At 35.5% G+C, this 23,576-nt stretch overlaps 3 protein-coding genes across 5 annotated transcripts in view; 1 reads left to right on the top strand and 2 right to left on the bottom strand.

Moving 5' to 3' along the window:
• LOC136033616 (vacuolar protein sorting-associated protein 29-like) overlaps positions 1-17,491 on the bottom strand; it is a gene marked incomplete in the record, with an annotated part of 116,033 nt that extends 98,542 nt beyond the window's left edge. The window contains 2 exon segments of the mRNA XM_065714408.1: positions 3,718-3,909; positions 17,337-17,491. Coding sequence (XP_065570480.1) covers positions 3,718-3,909; positions 17,337-17,339 — 195 coding nt within the window.
• The window catches only part of LOC136034172 (uncharacterized), a 341,873-nt gene that overhangs the window by 109,769 nt on the left and 208,528 nt on the right, over positions 1-23,576 (bottom strand). The gene's annotated exons all lie outside the window — the stretch shown is intronic.
• Positions 17,738-23,576, top strand: part of LOC136033615 (gastrula zinc finger protein XlCGF57.1-like) — a 58,317-nt gene continuing 52,478 nt past the window's right edge. Inside the window, exon 1 of one of the 3 annotated variants that reach the window (XM_065714406.1) lies at positions 17,738-17,755. The gene's annotated coding sequence lies outside the window, so the exon portion shown is untranslated. Of the gene's footprint in view, positions 17,756-20,464; positions 20,555-23,576 lie in introns of those variants that run through there. The other 2 variants (XM_065714405.1, XM_065714407.1) reach the window with 2 other exon arrangements.

The following is a 23,576-nucleotide window of genomic DNA, read 5'->3' as shown; positions in this document are numbered from 1 at the left end:
CAATCAAAGTCATTTATGATTTATATTCTGCTTGATAGTGATTTGTCTTTGGTTGGTTATGACAACAGAATTTTGGTTGGGGAAACAACAAAATCACATAAGAGAGTAGTATATTCATTAGCTAATAGAGACAGCCAAAGTTCCGCTTTCAGATTTTTCATACATGTCAGCCAGCGGGGCTAGGATGCAGGGGTCAACACTAGCCAAACCTAAGTCAAATATAACCTCCTCGTGGACAAGTGAATCAAATGCGCGTCTCACACCATGGGCAGCTAAAGCCATATTTTCACCGTGTTTTTCTGCACCAATTAAAGCAGATATCAAAGCGAAAAGGGCATAACCACACCCAAGGCGGGACTGAAAACCGAACTGGTGGGACTGAACTGTACATTTAGTTCGCAACTCATCAATTATTAAATCAAAAATTTTACAAAGTAAAATTGCAATTGTTATTTGGCGTAAAGACAAGCACTTAGAAGGAGGTTTATTCTTCTTGGGGATAGGACTCAAACATCCAATTGAAAAAGAATCGGGGACAAATCCCAGATTAAAAATCAATTTTTTTTTTAATCAATGTTATTTTATTTTAAATCTCGCTTCCCCCCAATATCTAAAGCTATTATGTAAACTGCAAAATAATTATAGTGTCTCATCAAAAATTATAATTTTTTTAAACTAAAACTAGGGAAACACATGAAAATTTGTAAAAGAACGTTTGTTTTCTATTAGGTTAAATCCAATTATAGTATAAAAAGAGAAATACAACAGAATAAACACCAGTAAGCATACAGTGTCCAACACAACCAGTTAACCAAAACACGAAAAATTCGCAATTGTTTCAAATGATGATTCTATGGAATCACCTGAACAATCAAAGGTGATACGAACAAGAGGATAGCCTGAACTACCTGGATCATCAGATGAGACGAGATCAAAACGGGCAGCTAAAGCAAAGAGCGTTGTCAATTTGTCTGAAGGAGTCAAAATACAAAATGAAGAAGAAAGAAAAACGTGGTTAGAAAATCAAAAGTGTCAAAATTGAAAATAAATAGCAAAGACAAGTGCGGTTAGAATTTATGCGAAAACGAGAATTAGAGCGTGTCAAAAATAAAAGAGAAGAATAAAGAAATATTCCATTAGAAGAACAGCGCCATCACAATCTTCGACGCCAACAAAATGTGGCCCAAAACCAATACAAACCTATAAAGATGCCATAAACAACGCAAGTTTTTATTACAAGTCATTGGCCTTCAACATTCTATGTGTTCCCTGGGGACCCTCCATTTTCCCGAGGAAAGAGTAGCAAACAAAGCTGACACATTTGGCGGTAGCTACTTACAGTGAAAATCAATATATACAAGCCTACCATATGCCGAGTGCCAGCGCCCGGCTTCGAAATCAGCTAAATAGTTTTTTTTTTGTTAATTTGTATATTGAAATTTCTGGCCACGAAAACGATCTAAAAAGGTCACGAGTTGAAGGAAGAAATTGCACTTTTTCCATGGTGGCTGCATCACTATGGTGGGACACCACGACATCAAGAAGAGGTTCATATTGTCTGCGGTTACAAAACAAGTGACAACGAAAATCCATATAGACAAGCCTGTCACGAAGCCACGACGGTGCCTGGCCTCGAAATCGGCTAAATAGTTCTTTTTTCTTCTTGCAACTGGCAAATTGACATTTCTGGCCAAAAAAGGATCTAAATAGGTCATAACTTCATTCCCCCCGGTACATTTGTCAACTACCCTCTACAAGCTTTTCGAGGTGTTGTTTATCGACGAATTGAAGCATAAATATTATTCCCCTCCATATCAGTTCGGTTTTCAGCGAGGTTGTTCTGATGCTCTTATAGCGGTGGCAAATGTCTCAGTCGATGCAGAAAATAGCGGTAAACCTTGGTTTTTTGCTGGACATTATGTCCGTTGGGCTTTCGACTCACTGGTGCATGTCACTATGCTTTTGTTTGCACCAAAATGAGGAGTGAATACGTCCGTCATTACCGCTTTCTGAGACGTGTACTCGAGGCTTAAAATTCACCTTAAGCTGCCTCCCGACAAATACAGTCCTTCCGTACCGTGTTACGAACTTGTCGATTTTTGCAAAGGTGCGAGGCAGGGAGCTATCTCTTTTCCAACAATCTTTATTAATTACGTCCTAGATCCTCAAGCACAGTGTCCCTCATCTTTCGTCCTGTTTGGTCGCAACCTCTCAGTTGTTTCTTATGCTGATGACATTCTGAATATCTGCCGGTCCTTAGAGAGGATTCCCAAGACTTTTGTAATATTAAGCCAAGCTAATATAGGTTTTGATTTTGACGCTAAAAAGTTAGAAAGTGTTTTTCAACTTGAAAAACTAGCATAGACCCTCTTCAGTCCGTTTAGGAAGCCCTGAAGTCAAACCTGTTGAGCAGATAGCACGCCTGGGATCCCCGATTGGCTCATCTCTTAAACATACTCGTCAGCTGCTACTGTCCCATATTCAGCGTCATTCATTGATCTGAATTACATATGCTTCATTCATTAAAGCAAAACTTCGTCTTGATAGAGCAATACTCGCAACTCTATTTAACACAATTACAATACCCGTACAATACGGGTATTGTAATTACAATACCCGTAAGTACTCTTTATTGTGCACCCTTTTGGAAAATTTTTAGTCAAACAGATAAAAAAAAAAATAGGCAACGTTACGTCAAATTTGCCGAATACCTACTTTGCCTCTCCCATGAACTCGAAGTACAAAAATGATTTCACATTACAAGGTCACACAACCATATGTAACAGTTCAGAAGCAAATTCGAGATCATAATGCAAAGGTTCATAACAACCAGTGGCATAATTTACTTCAACGTTAATCGGGTGACTTGTTTTATTAGTTGCACTGTTTATATAAATGTGACGTTTGGTTTATTTGTTGACTCCTTTGTTTTGTCGTGTTTGTTTAGTGAGTGTTCTTCAGTTTCCTTTTTTGTTGCTTTCTTTGCTTCGTCATTATTTTTGTTAATTCAACGAGTTAAATATATATATATATATATATATATATATATATATATATATATATATATATATATATACCAGGAAATCACTGAAAAATGAAAGAGGCAGTTTTTCCATTAAAAATTTACCTTTGTGCTTAGGTTATATGATTTTTTAATTGTTTAAGTCCAGTAGTCATAAGCTGCTTAAACAGAGATAGTCCAGAGTTTAGAAATGTGCACAAAAAAAATCGAAAAATAGACGTAAATTTGGGTCCTTAAACGCACTTTTCTTTTTATAGTTAGAACCCCACTAGATTTGTCCTAACACTTCTAATCTCTGACAACGTAAAGTGCAATTAGGCTGCATCACATTACGTCCAGAATAGTAAAATATAACATATATATATATGTTTTTTTTGTGTGGGTTATAGGGCCTTTCAAGAGTATCAGTCCCTCAACGATAATTTGATGCTTAGTAAAAAATATTGTCCCAGTTAAGGATAGGTTCTGGTCCAAAATGGACAATGAATTAAAAGTAAAAGAATCTTCATGAATCTAAGAGAAATATCTAAAACCTCATCTCTTGGAAGCAGGCCTAAATATGATATACCTGACAGCAAAACTTAAGCGAGAACTCCCAATATTATGCGATATGTGGCAACCCTATAAATAAGTCATTAAGAGGGCTAATCTACCATGTAACTCCTGGTGCTTCTTCAGTAATAAAATCAACAAACCTCATCAAAATCCCCTTTCACAACATGAACATCACTTGCTAAAGATCGTAGGTAATCCAGGGAATCTTTGGTTGTCAAATTTCCAGTAAATAGTATATGGTGGATTCGACCCGGAATCAAAAGCTTTTTGAATTTGGCTGGCAGTGATTCCCTTCGGAAAGGTATATGCAAATCACCAAGAACAAGGACGAGCTAAAACAGATAGACAAGTGAAAAAAGAGAGAGATACAGAAAACTATAAAAATACCAACAGAAAGCTTGTTAAAAAGTTACTGAAGTCAATCATGGTCTATATATACAGTAGTGTTATAATAGTAAATGTTTTTTTTTCTGACATAGGCTATACGTCACCTCAGAGCAAATTGTCCTAATGGGAGAAAAAAAGTTTTCGAAATAATCGAGTTTAAAGGTTTTAAAGGCGGGTGGAGCTGAAACTATAGGCCATAATGGGGAAAGAAAGTGAATATACATCAAAATGAGTTCTATCGAAGAAAATTATAGCCGTTGCATTTGTATTTGCCAGTCATGTAAAAAAAAAATCCAAAATTTCATGAAACAATTTCGCTCCCAAATTACTGACATTGTTTTAAATAAAGTAGAACAAAACGATAGAACAAATAGTTCATTTCTGATATTTTGTGCGTCAGCTACAAAATTAATAAAAAAAAAGGGAACCCAGCTAGAGATTACGTGTCTGTACAATAGAAGGGCTTTTTTGGCTTCCCTGAAGCGTCATCAGATGAAAACTCGCTGTCAGATTCGGAGGTTCTCAACCTGCAGCTGCAGTTTCTGAAGTCGTTCCTGGGCGCTGATTAAGCCACTCATGAATTGACGATCCACTTCTGGCATATAGTTTAGCATCACGTTCAAGTCAGATATATGTTCTTTCATGAGAACAGGCCGACTTGCCTCTTAATGCTTAGGAGACACGAGGCGTTCCGTGATTACGAACTCTTTGTCAGTCACTAGAGGGCGTTAGTCACTTATTATAATAGACTTTATTATATTCATTATTATTACTATTATTGTCACTATTATTATATTAGTGACTTTAGTCACTTATTACGATAGTTTAGGTTGTCTAATAATTCATCTGAAATTGCCAATATGCTTTTTATCCTGGGCTCAATAGTGGTTAATTCACAGGTCAAGTGGAATAAAAGCAGAGCCGTTCCTATGACTGGTAGTGCCTGGGCAAAGATTGATTACAGCACCCCCTCCCGACTCAAATATAAGCAAATAAAGCCGAATCAAAGTGAAAAATTTGATCTAAGACCCCCCAGCCTCGGTTCCCGCAGCTGCGGCACCCCAGTTACCACTCCCCCATTTTGAATGGCTCAATAAAAAAAGTATAATGAGCTATGGTTTCCACTCAGATAAATTTAAGGGAAGGGGCAATAACAATTTTTTTTTTTAAATCCAAGAGAAGCAGTTCTATTTTAGCCTTTTCAGTTTGTTCAATGGAAATACAAAAGGCCATTTTTCAATGTAAATACCTAAAAAGATTTTTTGGAAATCTAAGGTGGAGGTGAAAATATCTTAAAGAAGACAAATGCCCTCGCCCCTCCCCGATTGACCTTTCTAGCAATCTGTATTTTATATATGCACTAAAGTCTACAAAAGTTGTGATTACTAGAGAGTAAAAGTAGGCCTGTATCAAACAGTTCGGTTACTATTGAGCGACCCGGCTAAATAGTAACCGAAACTCTAAAATCGGAATTTTGATATCAACAGTTACATAAAAAGAATCGTATTTTCATACTGAGATTAAATGCGTATTAATAAATTCCAGGGAGGAATTTACCATGAGGGAAGAGAATTTCCATGAAGGGACGAAGGATTTTCTAGCATTATTTAAAAAAACAATGAAAAATAAATAGAAAAAAGTTTTTTCAACTGGAAGTAAGGAGCAGCATGAAACGGAAATTATTGCGTATACAAGGGGGCTATTCTCCTCCTCAATACCTTGCTCTTTACGCTAAAGTATTTTTAATATTTTCAAATATTTATTCTATGGCCCTTGTCATTCAGGGGCCATTCTTAAAGAATTGGGACAAAATTTGTCATGTATGGTGAGCATAAATTGAAACCTGCATTAATTCAAAACGTTCAGAAATTAAATAAAAAAAAAATTTTTTTTAACTGCAAGTAAGGAACAGCACTAAAACTTAAAACAAACAGAAATTATTCCATATATGAAAGGGGTTGTGCTCGCCTCAACGCACTGCTCTTTACGCTAAAGTATGACTCTTTCTCACAACTCTACTTTTTAAAACAATGAAAACTTTAGCGTAAACAGCGGGGAGTTGAGGAGGGGACAATCTCTTTCATATACGGAATAATTTCTGTTCGTTTTAGGCTTTGATGTCGCTCCTTACTTGCAGTTAAAAAAAAACTTGCTTTTTTTTTATTTAGTATAAAATAGGAATAACAGTTTAAGTTCATTTATCTTTTTTACATTATAGATGTCATGTGCAATTGCGTATAGGTTAAAATCATTGGTAGTTTTGCTACTTTAATTTGATCAAAATATATTGGAAAGCTAACACATCTAGACATTTGGGTTTATGAATGCGTCTTTTTTTAGGTAAACCCCCAACCAACTTGGCCTAAAAAAGATGTGCATTACAAAAGCATGGGTACTCGTGATTCAGTCTTCAAATGGAAAGGTTGGGAATTAGTTCTCTAGTCTTTCTTTATTTGAATTCTGCTGAAGAAGTCAAAACTAGGAAGGAGCTTAGCTTAGAAAGCGTTTTATTCCAATAGCATGGGTCATTGCTCACATCAGACAAAATCTAGACAAAGCACATTTCAAGGAGGATATCTCATCCACTTTCCCCTACAAAGAAGCTCCAAAAATTAGGATATATGTCTTCCTTGTGCTGTTATAATGTTTCGTGGTCATGGAACGTTATTAAGAGCAACCCATGGCAATAATGGCACATAAAAGTGGGAAGTTAAAAATTGACTTTTTTCCTAATTGTTTAAGAAAAAGTACATTACATGAGCAATATGATAAAACGTTTCATTATTTTTGTCAAAATTTCCAAGGAATGTTTTAAACTGCAATAAATATATCAAATTCTTCCAAACACTATTTGGCTATACTTTTGATATACATAAAATGATTTTAGTAAAGCAAAGCACTAGTCAAACTTCAACAGAGAAGGTGAGAATTGAGTCCCTTCACATTTATGATGTTTTCTGTTGCTTTTTTTCAATTTATCTCTTTTCATTCATTAGAAAAAAAAATCGTTCTTTTTATTTAATATAACAAAACTTCGAATTTTATTCCTTCGATAACAGTATTTTGGGATGTTTTGAAGTCACTAAAATAAGCTTTCGATTCGCTTTTTTTAAACAAAAAAGCTATAAAACCCTCCATTTGGAGCAAAACAGGTTTAAGGCATGTTGACAGGGTTCAGGAAATCTCCATTAACAGAAGAAGTTATGGAAACTGATCTGTTTGCATTGAGTTTTAACTTTTCTTGTGAATTTGTAATTTTAAGGCAATAAAATAGAATCTTCTATGAACTATAAAGACAAATCAGCATCAATAAATAAATGAAATCCAAAACGAATATAAATTACAATAAATAAACGAGTCAAGCTCCAACTCAAAACGAGCAGAAAGTAAGATGAGTAGGGCTGACAAACCCTATGCCGTCTCAAAGAGAGAACATAATTCACACTTTACCGAATTTTTTTTTTAATGTTTTCACTTTTATAGCTTTAATAAATCGAAAATTATTAATATTTTAAGGAATAAATATCAGCATATGTATGTTAAACTGACAATACATATTCATGTGTATTTTTTGAGTTATGTGCATATTATGTTCTATCATTGAGAAGGCATAGGGTTTGTGAGCCCTACTCATGTTACTTTCTGCTCGTTTTGAGTTTGACTCAGTCATTTATTGTAATTTCTGTTAGTTTTTTGGTTTCATTTTTTATTAATGCTGATTTGTGGTAATTTTATGCTTAGTAGATTATTTGATTCTATTTTTGCTCATTTTTTGTTTAATGGAGTTCTTTACTTTTCTTTGGAAAGCTTATTTTGTGGAAAGTTTTTTTTTAATTAGTAACTAAATAGATCAAATTGGTTGTAGTTTGGTCATAGAATTTGGTAAAGGGGGATCTACTCAGGAATCATTTAATTGTTTCAATTTTTATTTCAATGTTTAACTGAAACTCCGATTCTCTTATTTGTCATTGAAAGGTCTAATAAGAGCTGATAACGTCCTATTCCTTACGTTTTGGACTTAAATACAGACCCAAATATGTGGAACTACCTCTGTGTATAATACCATACTGACTTCTTGATATTTTTGCTTTTCTTAATATTTCTTTTAACCAGCTCAATAAAAAGAAGAAAAATTGACATGTGCTAAGAATTATGACTGAAATTAGTCAAATTCCACACAACACCAACACTACTTGTGGGACATTTATCTCTGCATCAGCATGCTATACAAAATGTCTTCTGAGAGTAGAATAAAGAAAATTTAAGCAAAATACATACATTTTTCTCACAATTTAGAAATTTTGTGTGCACATAGAAGCAGTACCAATGCATTATCTTTTTCTATTGTTATCAGTTTATCATGGAGCACTAGGAGACCAAGCTTTGCTTGTGAACAGAGTTATAGTTATAAAACTGATATTCAGTGTAGCTCCTTTCCAGATATGGTATACTCCCCTCCCCATCCCCTGATTTACACAAAAATAAAATTTTGTGTAATTTTCATAGAATTACTTTTTTTTAACAAAGATACAAAGGAGAAGGTAATTTTCGAACTCTATTAGTCAATTTTCCTTTCCAATAGGCATCCCTGGCATTTTCAATTAGCTTAAGGTTTCTGCTGTAATGATGACAAGAATTGCTCAGAATTTCTGTATATTCTTTGTCAGACAATACCCAATGAATAAGTTGATAATAATTAAATAATTAATTTCAAATAATTTCAAATTGGAAACATGGTTGCTATTCAATTATGGTGAATATGCCATAATTTGATATTACACAATCTTTATTAATATTTGACTTATCCTGCATCTTTATTTAGACAGCCCCATTGTGCTGCCTAGTATTTTTGTTTTGGCTTTGTGCAGCCTGCTGATATCAATGCTATTCATTAACATAAATTGATGAACCTACATTACATTACATCCATTCAAAATTACAAGCAAATAAATTTTGCAATTTCCAGGGCTACTAGAATAGACTGTGGTCCAATTATGAGATTGAGCATCTTTTACTGGGCATGGGAGCTGGGGGAGTTGGAGGGAGGATATGTACTACAGCATTAGTGGTGAATCTGGCTGAAAACTGCCAAGTGTATATGACATTGACCTTTGCCCACCAAAAAGCTTGTTTACACTATATTGCTGTCATCTGCAACAGCTCATTGCTGATAATTTTAGTAAAAGCTAGGTGCCAGCACTTATATTTATGATTGTTTAATGTGTGTTTATAATGTTTTATGTATTTTTTTTAAATTCACCAAGTAGTGTGTTTTTTTTTAATTATTACTTTTCTTCACTGCCACCTAAAAGCAGCTACTTCTATAGAACTCGCCCTAGCCCCCCCCCCCTAATAAAAATACTGCAGCTACACCCCTGCTAGAAGGATTTTTTTTAAAATAAGGATCCAGGTGCTGATAGAGTGGTAAATGAGTTTTTAAGTATGATGGCTATGAAGTTAGAGATAAGTTACTGAAGATTATGAATTTGATTTTTGAAAAAGGGGAAGTATCTAGCAATCTTAGGAAAACACTATTCAAACACCTCTATAAGAAATGTGATAAGAGTGAGTATGGTAAGTATAGAGGCATTAACTTGGTTTCTGTAGATAGCAAATAACATAGCATGATGATACTTTTTAGACTTAGAAATGCAGTACATAAACTTTAAAGAGATGAATAGTGAGGCTTTAGGAAGGAGGGAGGATGTTTCAACCAAATTATCACTCTAAATTAATAATTAAGGAGTACTTAAGTCATAAAACCCCTTCAGTCCTCAGTTTTATAGATCATAAGCAAGCATTTGAATCAGGTCATAGAAGAGCTTTAGCAAAGGATCAACCCTTGTATGGAATACGGGATAAATAACATTAAAATGATTAAAGCTATGAACAGGAATAACATTGCTGCAGTTAAAGGAGGAAATGAGGTTAGAGGCTGGTTTTGTATTAAATCAGGAGTTAAGCGGGATTTTGTTCTATCCCCATTTATATGAATCACTTTAATGGACTTTGTCCTAAGGGGTACAGCATAGGCAAAGGGAGAACACAGAACAAATTGAGAAAATAAAACTCTCCTAGTTTTAGATTACGCTGATGATTTAAGCATCTTAGATGAAAATTTTAGCACAGTGAATGAACATTTAGAGGTTTTGAGAGTTAAGGGTGCAAAAATAGGTTGAAAAGTTAATATCAACAATAAACAGCTAAGACTTGGAACAAGTGAAAGTGAAGAGATGGCGTTGAGTAATGGTAAGATTGATCAAGTGCAGAGATTCAATTACCTAGGTAGTATTATTAGCAAAGATGGTGTGCAGCATTGGGAAGTACTTCAAGCACTAATTAAGTTCAAAATCAAGGTACCTGGGTTTTACTTAAGTACATTCTTCCTGGAGTACTTAATATTAAAGTAGAATAAATAAGTACTTGAAGCTCTCAAGTACCAATAAATTTTTAAGTACTTTCAAGAACTCTCCTAAGAACATTCCGCTTCAATGGAATGACTTTTTTTTTACAGAAAAAGATTTTTCAAACAAAGGGAATTTCAAGAATCAAAAGTAGTAGGATTTCAGGATTTGGTGAAAAATTGCTTGAAAAAATTTTTCTGAAAGAAAAATGTTTCTTTGGTAGAATTTACCATGCACTCAAAAGTCTTCAGAAAAAACTGATGAAGCTTGAGCAGTCTGTAAAGTACACTGCTCCATTGGTTAGCACACTACTAAAGGGTGTTGAGTAATGGTTAAGCTTTCTGGAGGGTTCTGTCCATAGCTGCTACACCATATCCTCCCAACATGCAGCTTGCCCATGTTCAAGAACAAAATATTCCCCAACAGCTGGAAAGAAGCAGCTGCAACAATGTTGGTTGAAGAGGCTAAAAGGATGAGAACAGGTGATCCTGACGACGACAAGTCCAGCCACTTGTCAGGTGATGGTTTCTACGAATTCTTAGAAGATGAGAGTGATTCATCACAGTCTAACTCTGCAGTTAATGAAAAGAAGATAGAGGTTTTGGAAATTTCTAGGACACAAAAGAAGGGATCTTTGCGTTCTTAATGATTACCCTCATGTTGGGCAAGTTTTTCGAAAGTAAAACTGTGTATTGCCATCTTCAGCTCTTTTTCAAGACTTTTTTCAACTGGAGGATCCATTTTGTCTCCACAAAGGAACTTGCTAGGAGACCTCAGACTTGAGTACTTAGCAGTGTTAACAGCAAATTTTCAGTACCAGCATCTCCACCAGAAGACAAACCATTAACCTTGAGCAAGGGAGGCTACACTTCTTTCAATGCTTCTTGACCTAGAACAGTGCAATTTGGACTAAATAGAAAAAGAAGAAAATACCTGTTGAAGAATTTCTAGAACTACCTAGAATCCTGTAGTTAGTTACTTTTGTAGACTGTTGGATGACTTTCAGGAAGTGGATACATGTGGCATTGTTACTGTTTAAAACTAACTAATGTTCAAAAAGCACAGCTCTACTGTATTTTATGGTGTTTAGTTATTTGTGTAAACTGCACAGTACTTTTATTATATGACTTTATTTTATTTCCATTATACAACTAGATAAAGCTGAGCTAGAAATAGTGCTAGTAGAGTTGTACTTGTGTGGTACTTGAAGTACTACTGAAGTACAAGTCTTGTACTTAAAACTTAAGTACTACTTAAGTACAATTGTTGTCTGGTACTTTAAGTTCAAAAATTAGAAGTACTAAATACTAGAATATTGAAAGCCAAAGTTATGACAGTGGTCAAGTTTGGTTCTGAAGCATGAGTATTCCAAAACACAAAGAAAGATTTGGTAGATGTCTTCCACAGAAATTGCCTAATGATTGTATTGGATACCCAACTGACTGATCATAAATCAAACAGCAAGCTGTACAAGAAATATGGTTAATCCTGCTTTCTAGGGGTACAATGAGAGAAAGATATATAACCTTCTTTTGCATCACAGCTTTACTCCCACCCCCATGATGTGCAGATAAATACCATGATTTGGATATATTTTGGGGTGGGGTAAGGTTCATTGGTGATGGAAATGAAGGTCATATTTATATTCAAATCTAGGTATATATTTGCACATTAGGGGTTGGGGTATATACTCTGTTAATATATAGGCTCTAAGAAATTCATGAAAATCTCAGAAAAACTGGAAAAAAAAGAAAAGAAGTAAAGATAAAGGTTATCTCACTGTAAAATATGTTAACTAGGATTATTGTGTATATCATGAAGTAAGAATGGTTTTCTTAACATGTCTCCTGATGTGGTGGACTGCTCTTACATCTATGCTTTCTGAAGAGCCTACCACCATTCCTTTTCTTTCTAGAGGGCCCTGACATTTAAAAATCTTTGTGTAATAAAAGCAAGACCTTGTAAAATAGATCTTCTGATTAAATGAATATAACAAAACTGTTATTGGCTTCACAACTTTGCTCAATTCAAATTAGGAGGTTTCAAAGATCTACAAATACATTTGCTTAATTTCGAAAAAACTTGTAGATATGGCTTAAAATTCTACTCAAACAACAGGAACTGCAATTTATAAACTGAAACCAAAGAATAAGACACTGATAGCTGAAAACAAAGGTAAAATGTTGTTTTGTCAAATGTTCAATAGGTATGTAGGGTAAAAAGCCAGTATCCAATTGAGCAAAATTAAGTAAAACTAAAACCCTCACATCTTGAGCTTAAGCTACAATCTATTGGTTTGGAGGAAAAAATTCTTAAATGGATTCTGGATTTCTTGAGGAATTGTGTTCAGAATGTAAGACTATTTGATGCAGATGGCAATCCTACCTTCTCCTCCTCTCAAATTGTTATCAATGGAGTTCCACAGGGTAGTGTGCTTGGCCTCAACATGTTATATATTTTCACAAACAATGCTCCTCTAGCACTTAAAAGCAGGATGACACTATATGCTGATGATTCCAAGGTAATTGGTCCAGCTAGCACTCTTGAGGATATTTCTCAACTTCAGAAAGACCTTGATCTCCTTAGCATGTGGGCAAAATCTTAGCTACTCACTTTTGATGTGTTAAAATGCCATGTTTTACACTTTGGACACAAGAATATCAATACAACTTACTCTCTTTATGGTCAGTCCCTTTCTCCAGTGTTGGAAGAGCATGACCTAGGAGTAATTGTTGACAATCATCTTAAATTTAGCACTCATGCAAAGATGGCAGCAGCATCAGCTAGCTCATCACTAGGGCTCATAAAAAGAACAATTTCCTCCTGTTCTCCTAAAATTCTGAGCCTTTTGTATAAAGGACTTTTTTGGCCAAGGCTTGAGGCAGGTATGGTCCTAGCATCCTTTTTCAAAACAGATGTTAAAATTCTCAAAGATGTCCAGAGAAGAGTAACCAAGACAGTGAGTGGACTGCTTACCCTACCCTACAAGGCTATGCAAGCTGAAACTCCCAGCTCTGGTTTATAGAAGAAGAAAGGGTGATGCCATTCTGGTTCATAAGCTTATTAATTCAAATGCAATTCCTGATCTCCTTCCACTAGAGTCTTGGGACTCTTGTACAAGGGGACATAAATTACAGTTATCCAGGCATTTCCCCTCAAAGTGGCAGCACACCCATTTTCTTACCAACCATATTGCCAACCTCTAGAACAAATTACTGCCAGATACCATTGCTGCCCAAACCACAAACAGCTTTAAGAACCATCTTGACAATAAATGGTCAACAAAAGAATGGAAGTATAACTGGGAAGCACTCAGATCAGCAACATCAAACCACTAGTCAAGTGTACATATTCAACTATGTGTCATGTATTATCAACTCTGGAGTTTCTACATGGAAAAATCCTTAGATTGCTCCAAGCTGCAATTTAAGGTAATCTTGTTACCAAAGAGGGATTGGGAACAATTGTATATATCAGAGAAAAGCTTTAAATCTAAGCTATACATTAATATGGTTATTATTAAAATTGTTGAAGATCAAACACTTGAAAGTATTAGCTTATTGACTTACCTACAAGGACATCTTTTTGGAAATACCAATTATTCTATTTTGATGTATCTTTTATTGTTTCAATTTTGAATTACATATTAACAGAAAGTTGACTTTCTTCTGATTCTAAAAATGTAAATTTTATTGCTTGTCATTTATTCTTTAAATCACAAATATTAAATATAATTTTTTCTTTTCAATTGCTTGCCAAAACAGAGATGACATTTTTGATTTATGCTGGCAAATTATTGGTAAAAATTTGACAAAAAAGGCAGGGTTCTTGTTACTACCCTCACTTTGCTGTTGTAAAATAGGGGTGGTCCAAAAAGCCATTGCTATTTTTCTAGAATGCCAAAGAAAAGTAGTCTTTCCCAAAAGAGGTCTTTTACCCTAGGCAACTTTCTAAGCCTTAGAAATCAGAAGAGGGTTAACTTGGAAGCTTAGCAATACCTTCAAAGAGTATTTTTCTCCTGGATTCATTACTGTAAGTTTCATTTTCCTAGCCTAACCCCTTTCCAAGGTAACAAAAAGTAGCTAGGTAAATATTCTATTGTTCATATTATTGACTTACAAATAAAGTGAATATACCACTCAATGCCTTTTATGCTCTTTCCAAATGTAATTATTACTTACTGCAAATAGAATAGAATATGATTAATTGGCTAAAATAGCACACAAGCTAGCATAAGCATGTCAGAACAATTACAATTACAATGATAAAATAAATGTTAAGGGATAAACATAGTTACAAAGTTAAAAAAATTATTAAAATGCAAAACAAAATAGGGAACAAAAGAGTTTTTGTACCTCATTGTCAACTTTTGGGGACACAAGTCAAGTTGAGTATTTGGAGCTCTACGAGCATTAAGTCTTGTATTGGGAAGGATTGGGGGGTTTTCTTTGAAGGGGGGAAGAAGACATTGATGATAGTCAGAACTAAGGCACTTAGTTGCCCAAAGTTCATGGTAAGGAAGTGACATTGTGATTCCAATGTAGTGATTTCAAATCTAGCAAAACCTTCATCATAAGTAGTATAGGATGTCCCCAGTATAATTTTTATAGCTCTTTTTTGAATGCTTTCAATTTTAGAACATTGGGATTTGGTAAACCCAGGGTGCCAGACAGGGCAAGCATATTCAAGACAAGGTCTTATATAAGAACAATAAATTATTTTAAGGTTCTGGATTGACATGGAGAACTGTTTAAGAAGGGAGAAAGATCTAAGGAGAAAACCACCTGTTTTAAATAAGTGAAAAGAGTGAGATTTCCATTTAAGGTCATTGTCCAAGTGCACACCAAGCAGCTTAACCATGGTTAAATTTGGAATGCAAAGGTAATTATTAATTGGGGTATATTTTTTAAAAAGGAGAATAGCATTAAACTACTTTTTGGTATGCTCATATTGAGTTTAACATTGATTCTTTAAGTTGTTAATGAGTGAGTCAAGTTTAACACCCAAAGTGTTTGAGGTTTGACAAAGGTTATATAATGTCAAATCATCTGTAAATTTAAAAGTGTTGTCAAAGTTTGGTAAAACATTGTTAAAAACAATTAAGAATGCTAAAGGACCCAATTTAGTCCCTTGAGGTGCTCCACAGGAAATCAAGGTAAAACCAGATGAAACTCCATTAGGGAGGACTACCCTAATGGATTTGGGTTAATTTTATCTTGAATATCTTTAAAAGGAAATTGTAAATAAAACTTTCAAAAATTTTAGAGAAAATAGAGGTTTTGATATTGGTCTTGAGTCAGAGGGAACTTTTGGGGTCTTGTTTTTTAGCATACGTGACATAATAGCTTGTTTAAAACACACTGGAAAAATACCATCTACAAAACATTGGTTAAAAATTGCTGTTAGAGGTACACTTAAATAATGGGCACATTTCACAATCAATTTGGTAGGGATATCACCTGGGTATACTGACTTATTTGTATCAAGATTTTTTAGTTTAAGCTGGGTCTGATGTATTTCAATCACAGGAGTGTCACTCACTGCACTGTTGGCTGGCATATTTTGGAGTGGCGGGTGAGTTTTACAAGTTGAAGTAAAATAATCATTTATGATGTCTGTACTCACTGGGTTGCCATTACTATCCAGTAAGAGAAACTTAGAAGCGACCTTTCAAAAATGAATTCTACACCCACCCCCTATATATACCAATTCAGGGTATATATTTGCACATTAGGGAGGGGGGTGTGGAGGGTTGGTAAAGTTTAAAATTGCCTCTCATTTGCATCAGAAAAAACTTTACCAACACCCTCCCACCTAATGTGCAAATACATAGGCTAACCTGAATTGGTATATGTATGAGCAGAAACAAAACTCAAGCATTTTTATTGGGGGGACAAGAGGGGTCCATGTCCAGATAGCCCAAGTGACATGGGATATATAATAATTGTTTTCAGTAAAATTCTAGTTAATTGACTTTTTGCTATCTCGGAAAGGGTTTAGGTTAGGAAAATGAAACTTTCAGGGATGAATTTAAAGACTAAATTATGTCCCAGGAATGTATTTTGAAGCAACTACCTCCATCCTTCTCCCTCTAGAGGGCCCTGACCTTTGATGACCTTTAAAAATATGTGTGTTATAAAAGCAAAATCTTTCAAAATAGATCTTCTGCTTAATTGAAGTACAACAAAATTGTTTTCAGGTTCATAACTTTGCCCAATTCCATTTTATAAGGTTTTAAAGATATACAAATACATTTCCTAAATTTTGAGAAAAAACATTGATATGGCTCAAAATTCTACTCAAATAACAGGAATTGCATTTTCAGAACTAAAGGCAGAGAAAAAGCAACTAGTAACTGAAAATTAAGGTAAAATATTGTTTTGTCAAAATTTCAATAGGTATGGACCTGTCATGTAGGCAAATTTCTGGGCCCTTTAAAGGGAGAAGGAGCAGAGGTGGGTACTTTAAAATACCTTCCCAGGGCATACTTTAGCCTGTAGACCCATCCCTGAAAGTTTCATTTTCCTCACAACCCTTTACGAGATAGCAAGAAGTCAATTAACTAGAATTTTACCTTGTTTTCTCCACATAATTAAGGACAACTGCCCCCCTCCCCAAATGATGCCCTTGTAAAAGGGTGAGGGCGAAAATCATTTGTGGCAAGTGATTATTATTTTTGAAGAGAGCATTAAAACAGATTTTTACTTTAGTTGTAAGTCAATAACATGAACAGCAAATATTTACCAATAGGTAACCTAGAATTTTACCAAAACAACTAGGCTATTGCAATGATTTGGGCTACATAAAGCTGCTTTTAAGAAGGATCCTAGTCTAGGTAGCAAACTAATTAGGCTTGAGATAGCCTAACAAGTGAAATTAAAAAGGCTAGAATGTCAGGAAATGTGTAATCGAATAAAGCCTATGTAGTACAGAGTAAGGTTAGACCTCAAGGCAAAAAGAAAAATTACCATTTCCACGGATCGTTTTTATTTCAAATTTTCCAACCGAACAGTGCCATCTAAAGGCAGAAATTTCCGATCTATCTTCACGGCAGAGAGGAGGCTTCAGATAACATAAACAAACATAAGCAAAGAAAAAACCTTCGACAAAGCCCCAAAATATTTTTCCTTGCCTCCTCGCTAGGCTGTAAGTGGGACATGGAAGTCCATTTGTTTCACATGCGCAAAAAGAAGTTCAAAGAGGGAACTCCAAAACTCGAAAGTAGTCGGATTTCAGGATTTGGCAAAAAATTCAAATTGAAAATAAACACAGCATCTTTGCCACTAATTCTACAAGGAACTTTTCTAGTGTTCATGGTACCATAGATCACGATGGATCTTTGAAGGCTCTATGCAAGAATTGTCCCAATAAGGTGTTAGTTTGACTGGTACGTTGTTTCAAATGTTTTCAATCTTTTGTTTTAAGGAATCAAATAAGTAATAACTTTATTAGTGATTAACTAGGAGAGCCTATATGTTGCATAACAAGAAACAGAGCATTTTCTGTTTTACCTTACTAGTTATTTTTAGGGTGGCATAAGTTGCTTCTTTTCAATAAAAGTAAAACAATCTTGCTTACTGCAGGCTATTCACCTTGATCTCTACTCGAAGTTTTCTGCCTGAAAAACCAGGAAGAGAAAAGAAGTGGTTGCATCAGGATCTCAAGCTGGAAGTAGCTCTGGAACGAAAGCTGAGGTGGAGCCATCCGCAAAAGAAGACCAGGAAAAGGGCACGAATATTAAGTTAACTTGATTCTCATTTCAAAGAGACCGAAAGCTGCTTTCTTTGAGAAAAAAGCGCCAAGTTTCCTACTGAAAAAGTAACTGAACCCATTTTGGACTACATTGTTGAAGAACTGCGGCCATAGCATACAGTGGAAAGACCAGTTTTCAACTGACTGATTACAGGACTGGCTCCAATTGCCACTTTTATTTGTTGGAAGACCCTTGGAAACAAGTTGGATGACAAATTAAAAAACCTGAAAAAAAGCCTGTAAGAAACACTAAGCGGCTCGGACTATATCTGTCTGACTGCAGATATCTGGTCAGCCATAAACAAGAGCTTTCTAAGAGTAACTGCACATGTGCTCGATCAGGCTAACCATTGGATTTCTATGACCTTGGCTGTACGCCGCTTCAAAAGGTCACAAACACAAGACAAGATTGCAGAGAAGTTTTTGGAAATCTTTAAGAGCAGGAAGAAGAAGAAATCGATGAAAGTGAAATTAAGTCTGCAGATCTGTGTACACTACTGGATGAAAGGCAGTGCTTGCTGGATGAGATAGCCGAAGTTCACGGAACCAGTCAATCAAGTGATTACGTCGATGATGCACATCGACGTGCACCTGTCATACCCTTAATTTGATAACTTCGACTGATTCCAAATATGCATTTTCTGACCCGGCTTACAAAATAGTCTTTCATCCCTTTTCTGGCAAATGCTATAGTCTGTACATTTTGGTAGACTAGAAACACAAAAACAGTGATTTTTTTGCCAAAGTTTACGAGAAAAAGTTGATCCGTCCAGTGGCAACACGGTGGAATTTGTAGTATGATGTACAAAGACGTGTAGTTGAATATCACAATGCTGGTAAGTTAAATGCCGTCTTTGACGCACTGCAGAAGTCAAGGTTTAAGGCAAACAAAATTGAGCTTATGGAGGAGTATGTGACTGTGTTGGAGCCACTAGCATTTATCCTAGGCATGCTTCATACCAAAGAAAAATGTTTCTTTTGTAGCATTTACCCGACGGTCAACAGCCTTCGGAAAAAACTAATGAAGCCCCAGCAGTCTGTAAAGTACACTGCTCCATTGATTAGCGCAATACTAGATGGTCTTAAGCAGCAATTTATATTTCTGGGGGGCTCCGTCCAAAGCTGCAAAGACTACTTCCTCGCAACATGTAGCACGCCTGTGTTCAAGAACAAACTACTCCCCGACAGCTGGAAAGAAGCAGCTGCAACAACGTTGGTCCAAGAAGCTAAAAGGATGAGAACAAGTGATCCTGATGACAACAAGTCCAGCCACTTGTCAAGTGATAGTTTTTATGAATTTTCAAAAGATCAGATCGTTTCATCACAGCCTGACTCTGTAGTTAACAAAGTAAAGATAGAGGTTTTGCAGTTTTTAGGAGACAAACGGAGGGACCTTTGCGTTATTAAGGATTACCCTCATGTGCGGCCAGTTTTTCGAAAGTACAACTGCGTATTGTCGTCTTCAGCTCCTATTGAAAGAATTTTTTCAATTGAAGGATCCATTTTGTGTCCACGAAGGAATTTGCTAAGAGACCTCAGGTTTGAATACTTAGCAGTGCTAAAAGCCAATACCCAGTACCAGCATCTGCACCAGAAGACAAATCATTAACCTTGAGCAAGGGAGGCTACGCTTCTTTCAATTTTTTTTTTACCTAGAGCAGTGCAGTTCGGACTAAATGAAAAAAGAGTAAAACACCCGTTGAAGAATTTTTAAAACTACCTAGAATCCCGTAATTAGCTACTTTGGTAGGTTGTTGGATGACTTTCGTCATGTTGGTACATGTGGCACTGTTAGTGTTTAAAACTAACTAACGTTCAAAAAAGTGGAACTCTATTGTCTTTCGTGGCGTTTAGTTATTTGTTTAAACTGCATAATGCCTTTATCATATGACTTTGTTTTATTTCAATTATACAACTAGATATGACTGAGCTGGAAATAGTGCTGGTAGAGTTGTACTTAAATAGTGCTTGAAGTACTACTTAAGTACAAGTTCTTTTCTTAAATCTCAAGTACTACTTAAGTACAATTGTGGTTTGGTACTTAATACTTAAGTAAAAAATTGAAAGTACTTAAAACTTGATACTTAAGTACAAGTTTGATGTACTTGTCACAACACTGAAAGGAGTCATGAGCGAATTAAAACCCTAGTCAATAAAACCAACTTAATGTTCAAAACAATTCCGAATCGATCCACATGGCAATTTTTGAAGAAATGCTGAGCAATGCTAGAGGATGGAAAATCCTTCAATTGCTCCAAGTTGCAATTTAAGGTAATTTTCTCTTTTCCTGCGAGAATCACTTTTTTTTGGGTGTTACCTTTCGTTCGCTTCAAAGGTTCATAGTCTGCAACTGTGTTTAAAAGAATAGCAGAAAATTTAAATATTCATAATGTATTCCTGAAAAGTTGGAAGGCACTTAGAAGATTCCTATTTGGTACGTTTTGACAATTTAATGGATAGAAAACCATAGTTCTAAAATTTTTCAGTACAGTCTCTAGAGTTCAACATAAAATACTGCAGAAAAAGGGCAATAGGCTTCTGCATAACCTACCGCCTAATATTAGGCTACTAGGCTACTAACAACTAACCAAGCTGCCTGAGGCCAAAATAGCTACGCACGCTCGTCCTCCATCCCCATGTATTCCAAGCCTTCTTCCTTACACCCTCCCAGGAAGTTCCCATTGCATTTAGATCTTTCTTTATGACATCCTCCCACCTCAGACAAGGACAACCTGCTTTCCATTTAGCCCTAGATGGTTGGTAAAAAAGGACAGTCTTCAGCAATCTGTCATCCTTCATCTTCAGAACATGTCCTAGCCATCTCAACATTTCTTTCATTATAGCCCTTGAAAGCAGAATTGAACCACATTTTTCATACAGCCTATTTTTGAAATATGGTCAGTCAGTCAGGTAGCCTACCCAGAACAGTCTGTTGGCAATTTCTCTGGGAAACATCTTGTAAATCTTCATCCTCTTTTCAGAATGCCTATGCATCAGAGCCATATTTGACCATTGTAGGCCTACCTTCCAATAGCTGATTAATTTTTTTCTTCTTTTTTCAGCAGACACATGCTCTTTAGTCAAGATTATTCAGCCCTTTTGCTTTTGATTCACTCTGTGAGATGGACAGAGCTAATTAATAGGTTATTTCTTATTTAGGCTATCTTAAATCTGCTCAGATATCTTGCAGCAAATCTTTTGACTCTAGGAGTTGAAATATAAGAAGATAAATAGTGATTTCTGAGCTGTATGTGGAGGTATAGTCAGCTAGATTCTTGGATGATAGTGAAATTTTGTGGTGTTTAAAGCATTTTAACAGTTTACATTGCAGTCTAAACTTTGCAGATCTCAGCATGTTATATCCAAATAGACAATGGTCAATTTGTTTCATTTTTAACATTACAGGACCTGCAAAAGGGGAAGAGGGAACTTTGCCCCTTGAATTAGGGAACTGACATGAAAATGTCTGAAAATTTAGCCCATTTGAGCCTGACCAAATTCTATGATAAATCTTAGAAAGGTGCTTATTAGGGAGAGGTGACTGGGTTGGATTATTCTTATTTAACAGAACCCCTGGTAGTCTCTAGTGGTAAATATCTCTAATGGGGATTGGCCTCCCACTTGGCCGGTCAATGTTTAAAACATTTTTTGCAATTAAGTTCTTATTTCTCTTGAAGCAATTATCAATAATCCTAAGACAATGAAATGTGTCAATATCCATCTTATACTGAGAAGCTGAAGAAAGCAGCTCTAGGCTTGATAAAGAGTCAGAATTAATTATAATATTTTTTAAATTAACAATCATAAATTCATTATCTGTGAGGAGCTCTAATGCCACAATTATGGAATATAACTCAGCAGACATTACAGGCACATTATCATGCAATCTCTCACCCAAAGTAATATTATGGGTTGGAATAAACACTTGACTTGCCTCTTTCTCATTCACTTTGGACCCATCAACAAATATTTGGAAATGGTTTTCATATTTAATTGTATTAAGCTTGGCAAATTTTTTCTGTATAAAAGCAATGGGGGTAAGTTCTTTAGTCCACTTTGAGAAATCAGTATTTATTATGGGGATTAACCAACTCCATGGGGGGGGGATATGGGAGAAATAGATTTTATTGGCACTGGGAATTTCTTCTGGGTATTGGCATAATCATTTGCTATACATAGATCAATTTATTAACCAGTTATGCAGGGTATGAGAGCTATTGGCTTCAATTTTTATTAGGTAATTAATTAGAAGAAATCTTCTTCTTTTATTTATTGTTGATAGTCCACTCTCTGTAAGCAAAAATTTAGTATTTGTTGGTTTCCTGAGGCCAAATATGAGATGGATTATATCATTTTGCTTTGTTTCAGTTTTTTGCATATGGGTCTTTGCACAAGCACCATAAACTATGAGACCATAATCAATATGGGATCTTGTATCTGATTTATAAAACTGGAGTAATGTTTTCTCATTACAGCCCAAAGGTGTGGCTAGTAGTCTTTATATTATTCTTATTTTTCTATAGTATTTTTTATTGTGTTTGTGATGTGAAGGCGGAAATCAAGTTTTTTGTCAATTGTGAGGCTTAGGTAATTAATTTGACTGTCCTCTGGAATAATTATTCCATTTAAAGTTAGCCTTGCAATAAGATTATTTGGCATATGGTGGAATTGGATGTTTTTCGACTTGGTGGCTGCAATAGGCAAATCAGAATTTTGAGAAAACTTTTCAAATTGGAAAAGTGCTTTTTGTAACTTGAATGTGCAGTCTTAAAGGCGTTGCCAGTTGCCCATAATACCAGATCATCAGCATACAGTAAATTGGTGTGTGGGAGGTTCATGTCCCCAAGAAATAGGGAAAAGAGGAGGCAGCTCAGGACTGCATGCTGTGGAAGACCTTTGGTTATTGTAGTTTTGGGTGAAGAGGCAGGACCTACACAAACAATGAAACTTTGGTTATCTATGAAAGATTTTATAAAGGATACAAGCTTAGGAGGTAGTCCAAGATTTGCAAGTTTAATTAAAAGAATATGGTGGTTAACATTGTCATATCCCCTTCAAAGTCTAGGAATGCAGCAATTAGGGCATTATTTTTTGGTAGAGATTCATTTTTGCATTTATTATCAATATGAAAGCATCTGTTGATGAGTGGTGTTCCCTGAAGTCAGTTTGAGTATGGGGCATCATATGATTCTTTTCAACCATAGCAGCCACTGATAAATCGTTTTCTCCATTACTTTTCCCAGCACAGGAGTAATCATTATAGGGTCTGTATGATTCAGGGTCATATTTAGGTTTATTTTTCTTTACAATTGGTAGAAGAGATGAACATTTCCAGACATTGGGGAAAGTGGATATGGCCCATGCATGGTTTTAGCAATTAAGAAGTTCCTGTTTGTACAAAGGGGTTAGATGCTTTATCCATGTAGGGTGTATATTATCTTAGCTACCTGTAGCAG

Source organism: Artemia franciscana, chromosome 12 (genome assembly GCF_032884065.1).
Source record: "Artemia franciscana chromosome 12, ASM3288406v1, whole genome shotgun sequence".
NCBI lineage: Eukaryota > Metazoa > Arthropoda > Branchiopoda > Anostraca > Artemiidae > Artemia > Artemia franciscana.
Note: the sequence above shows the minus strand (reverse complement) of the source record. Positions and strands in the feature narration are given on the sequence as shown.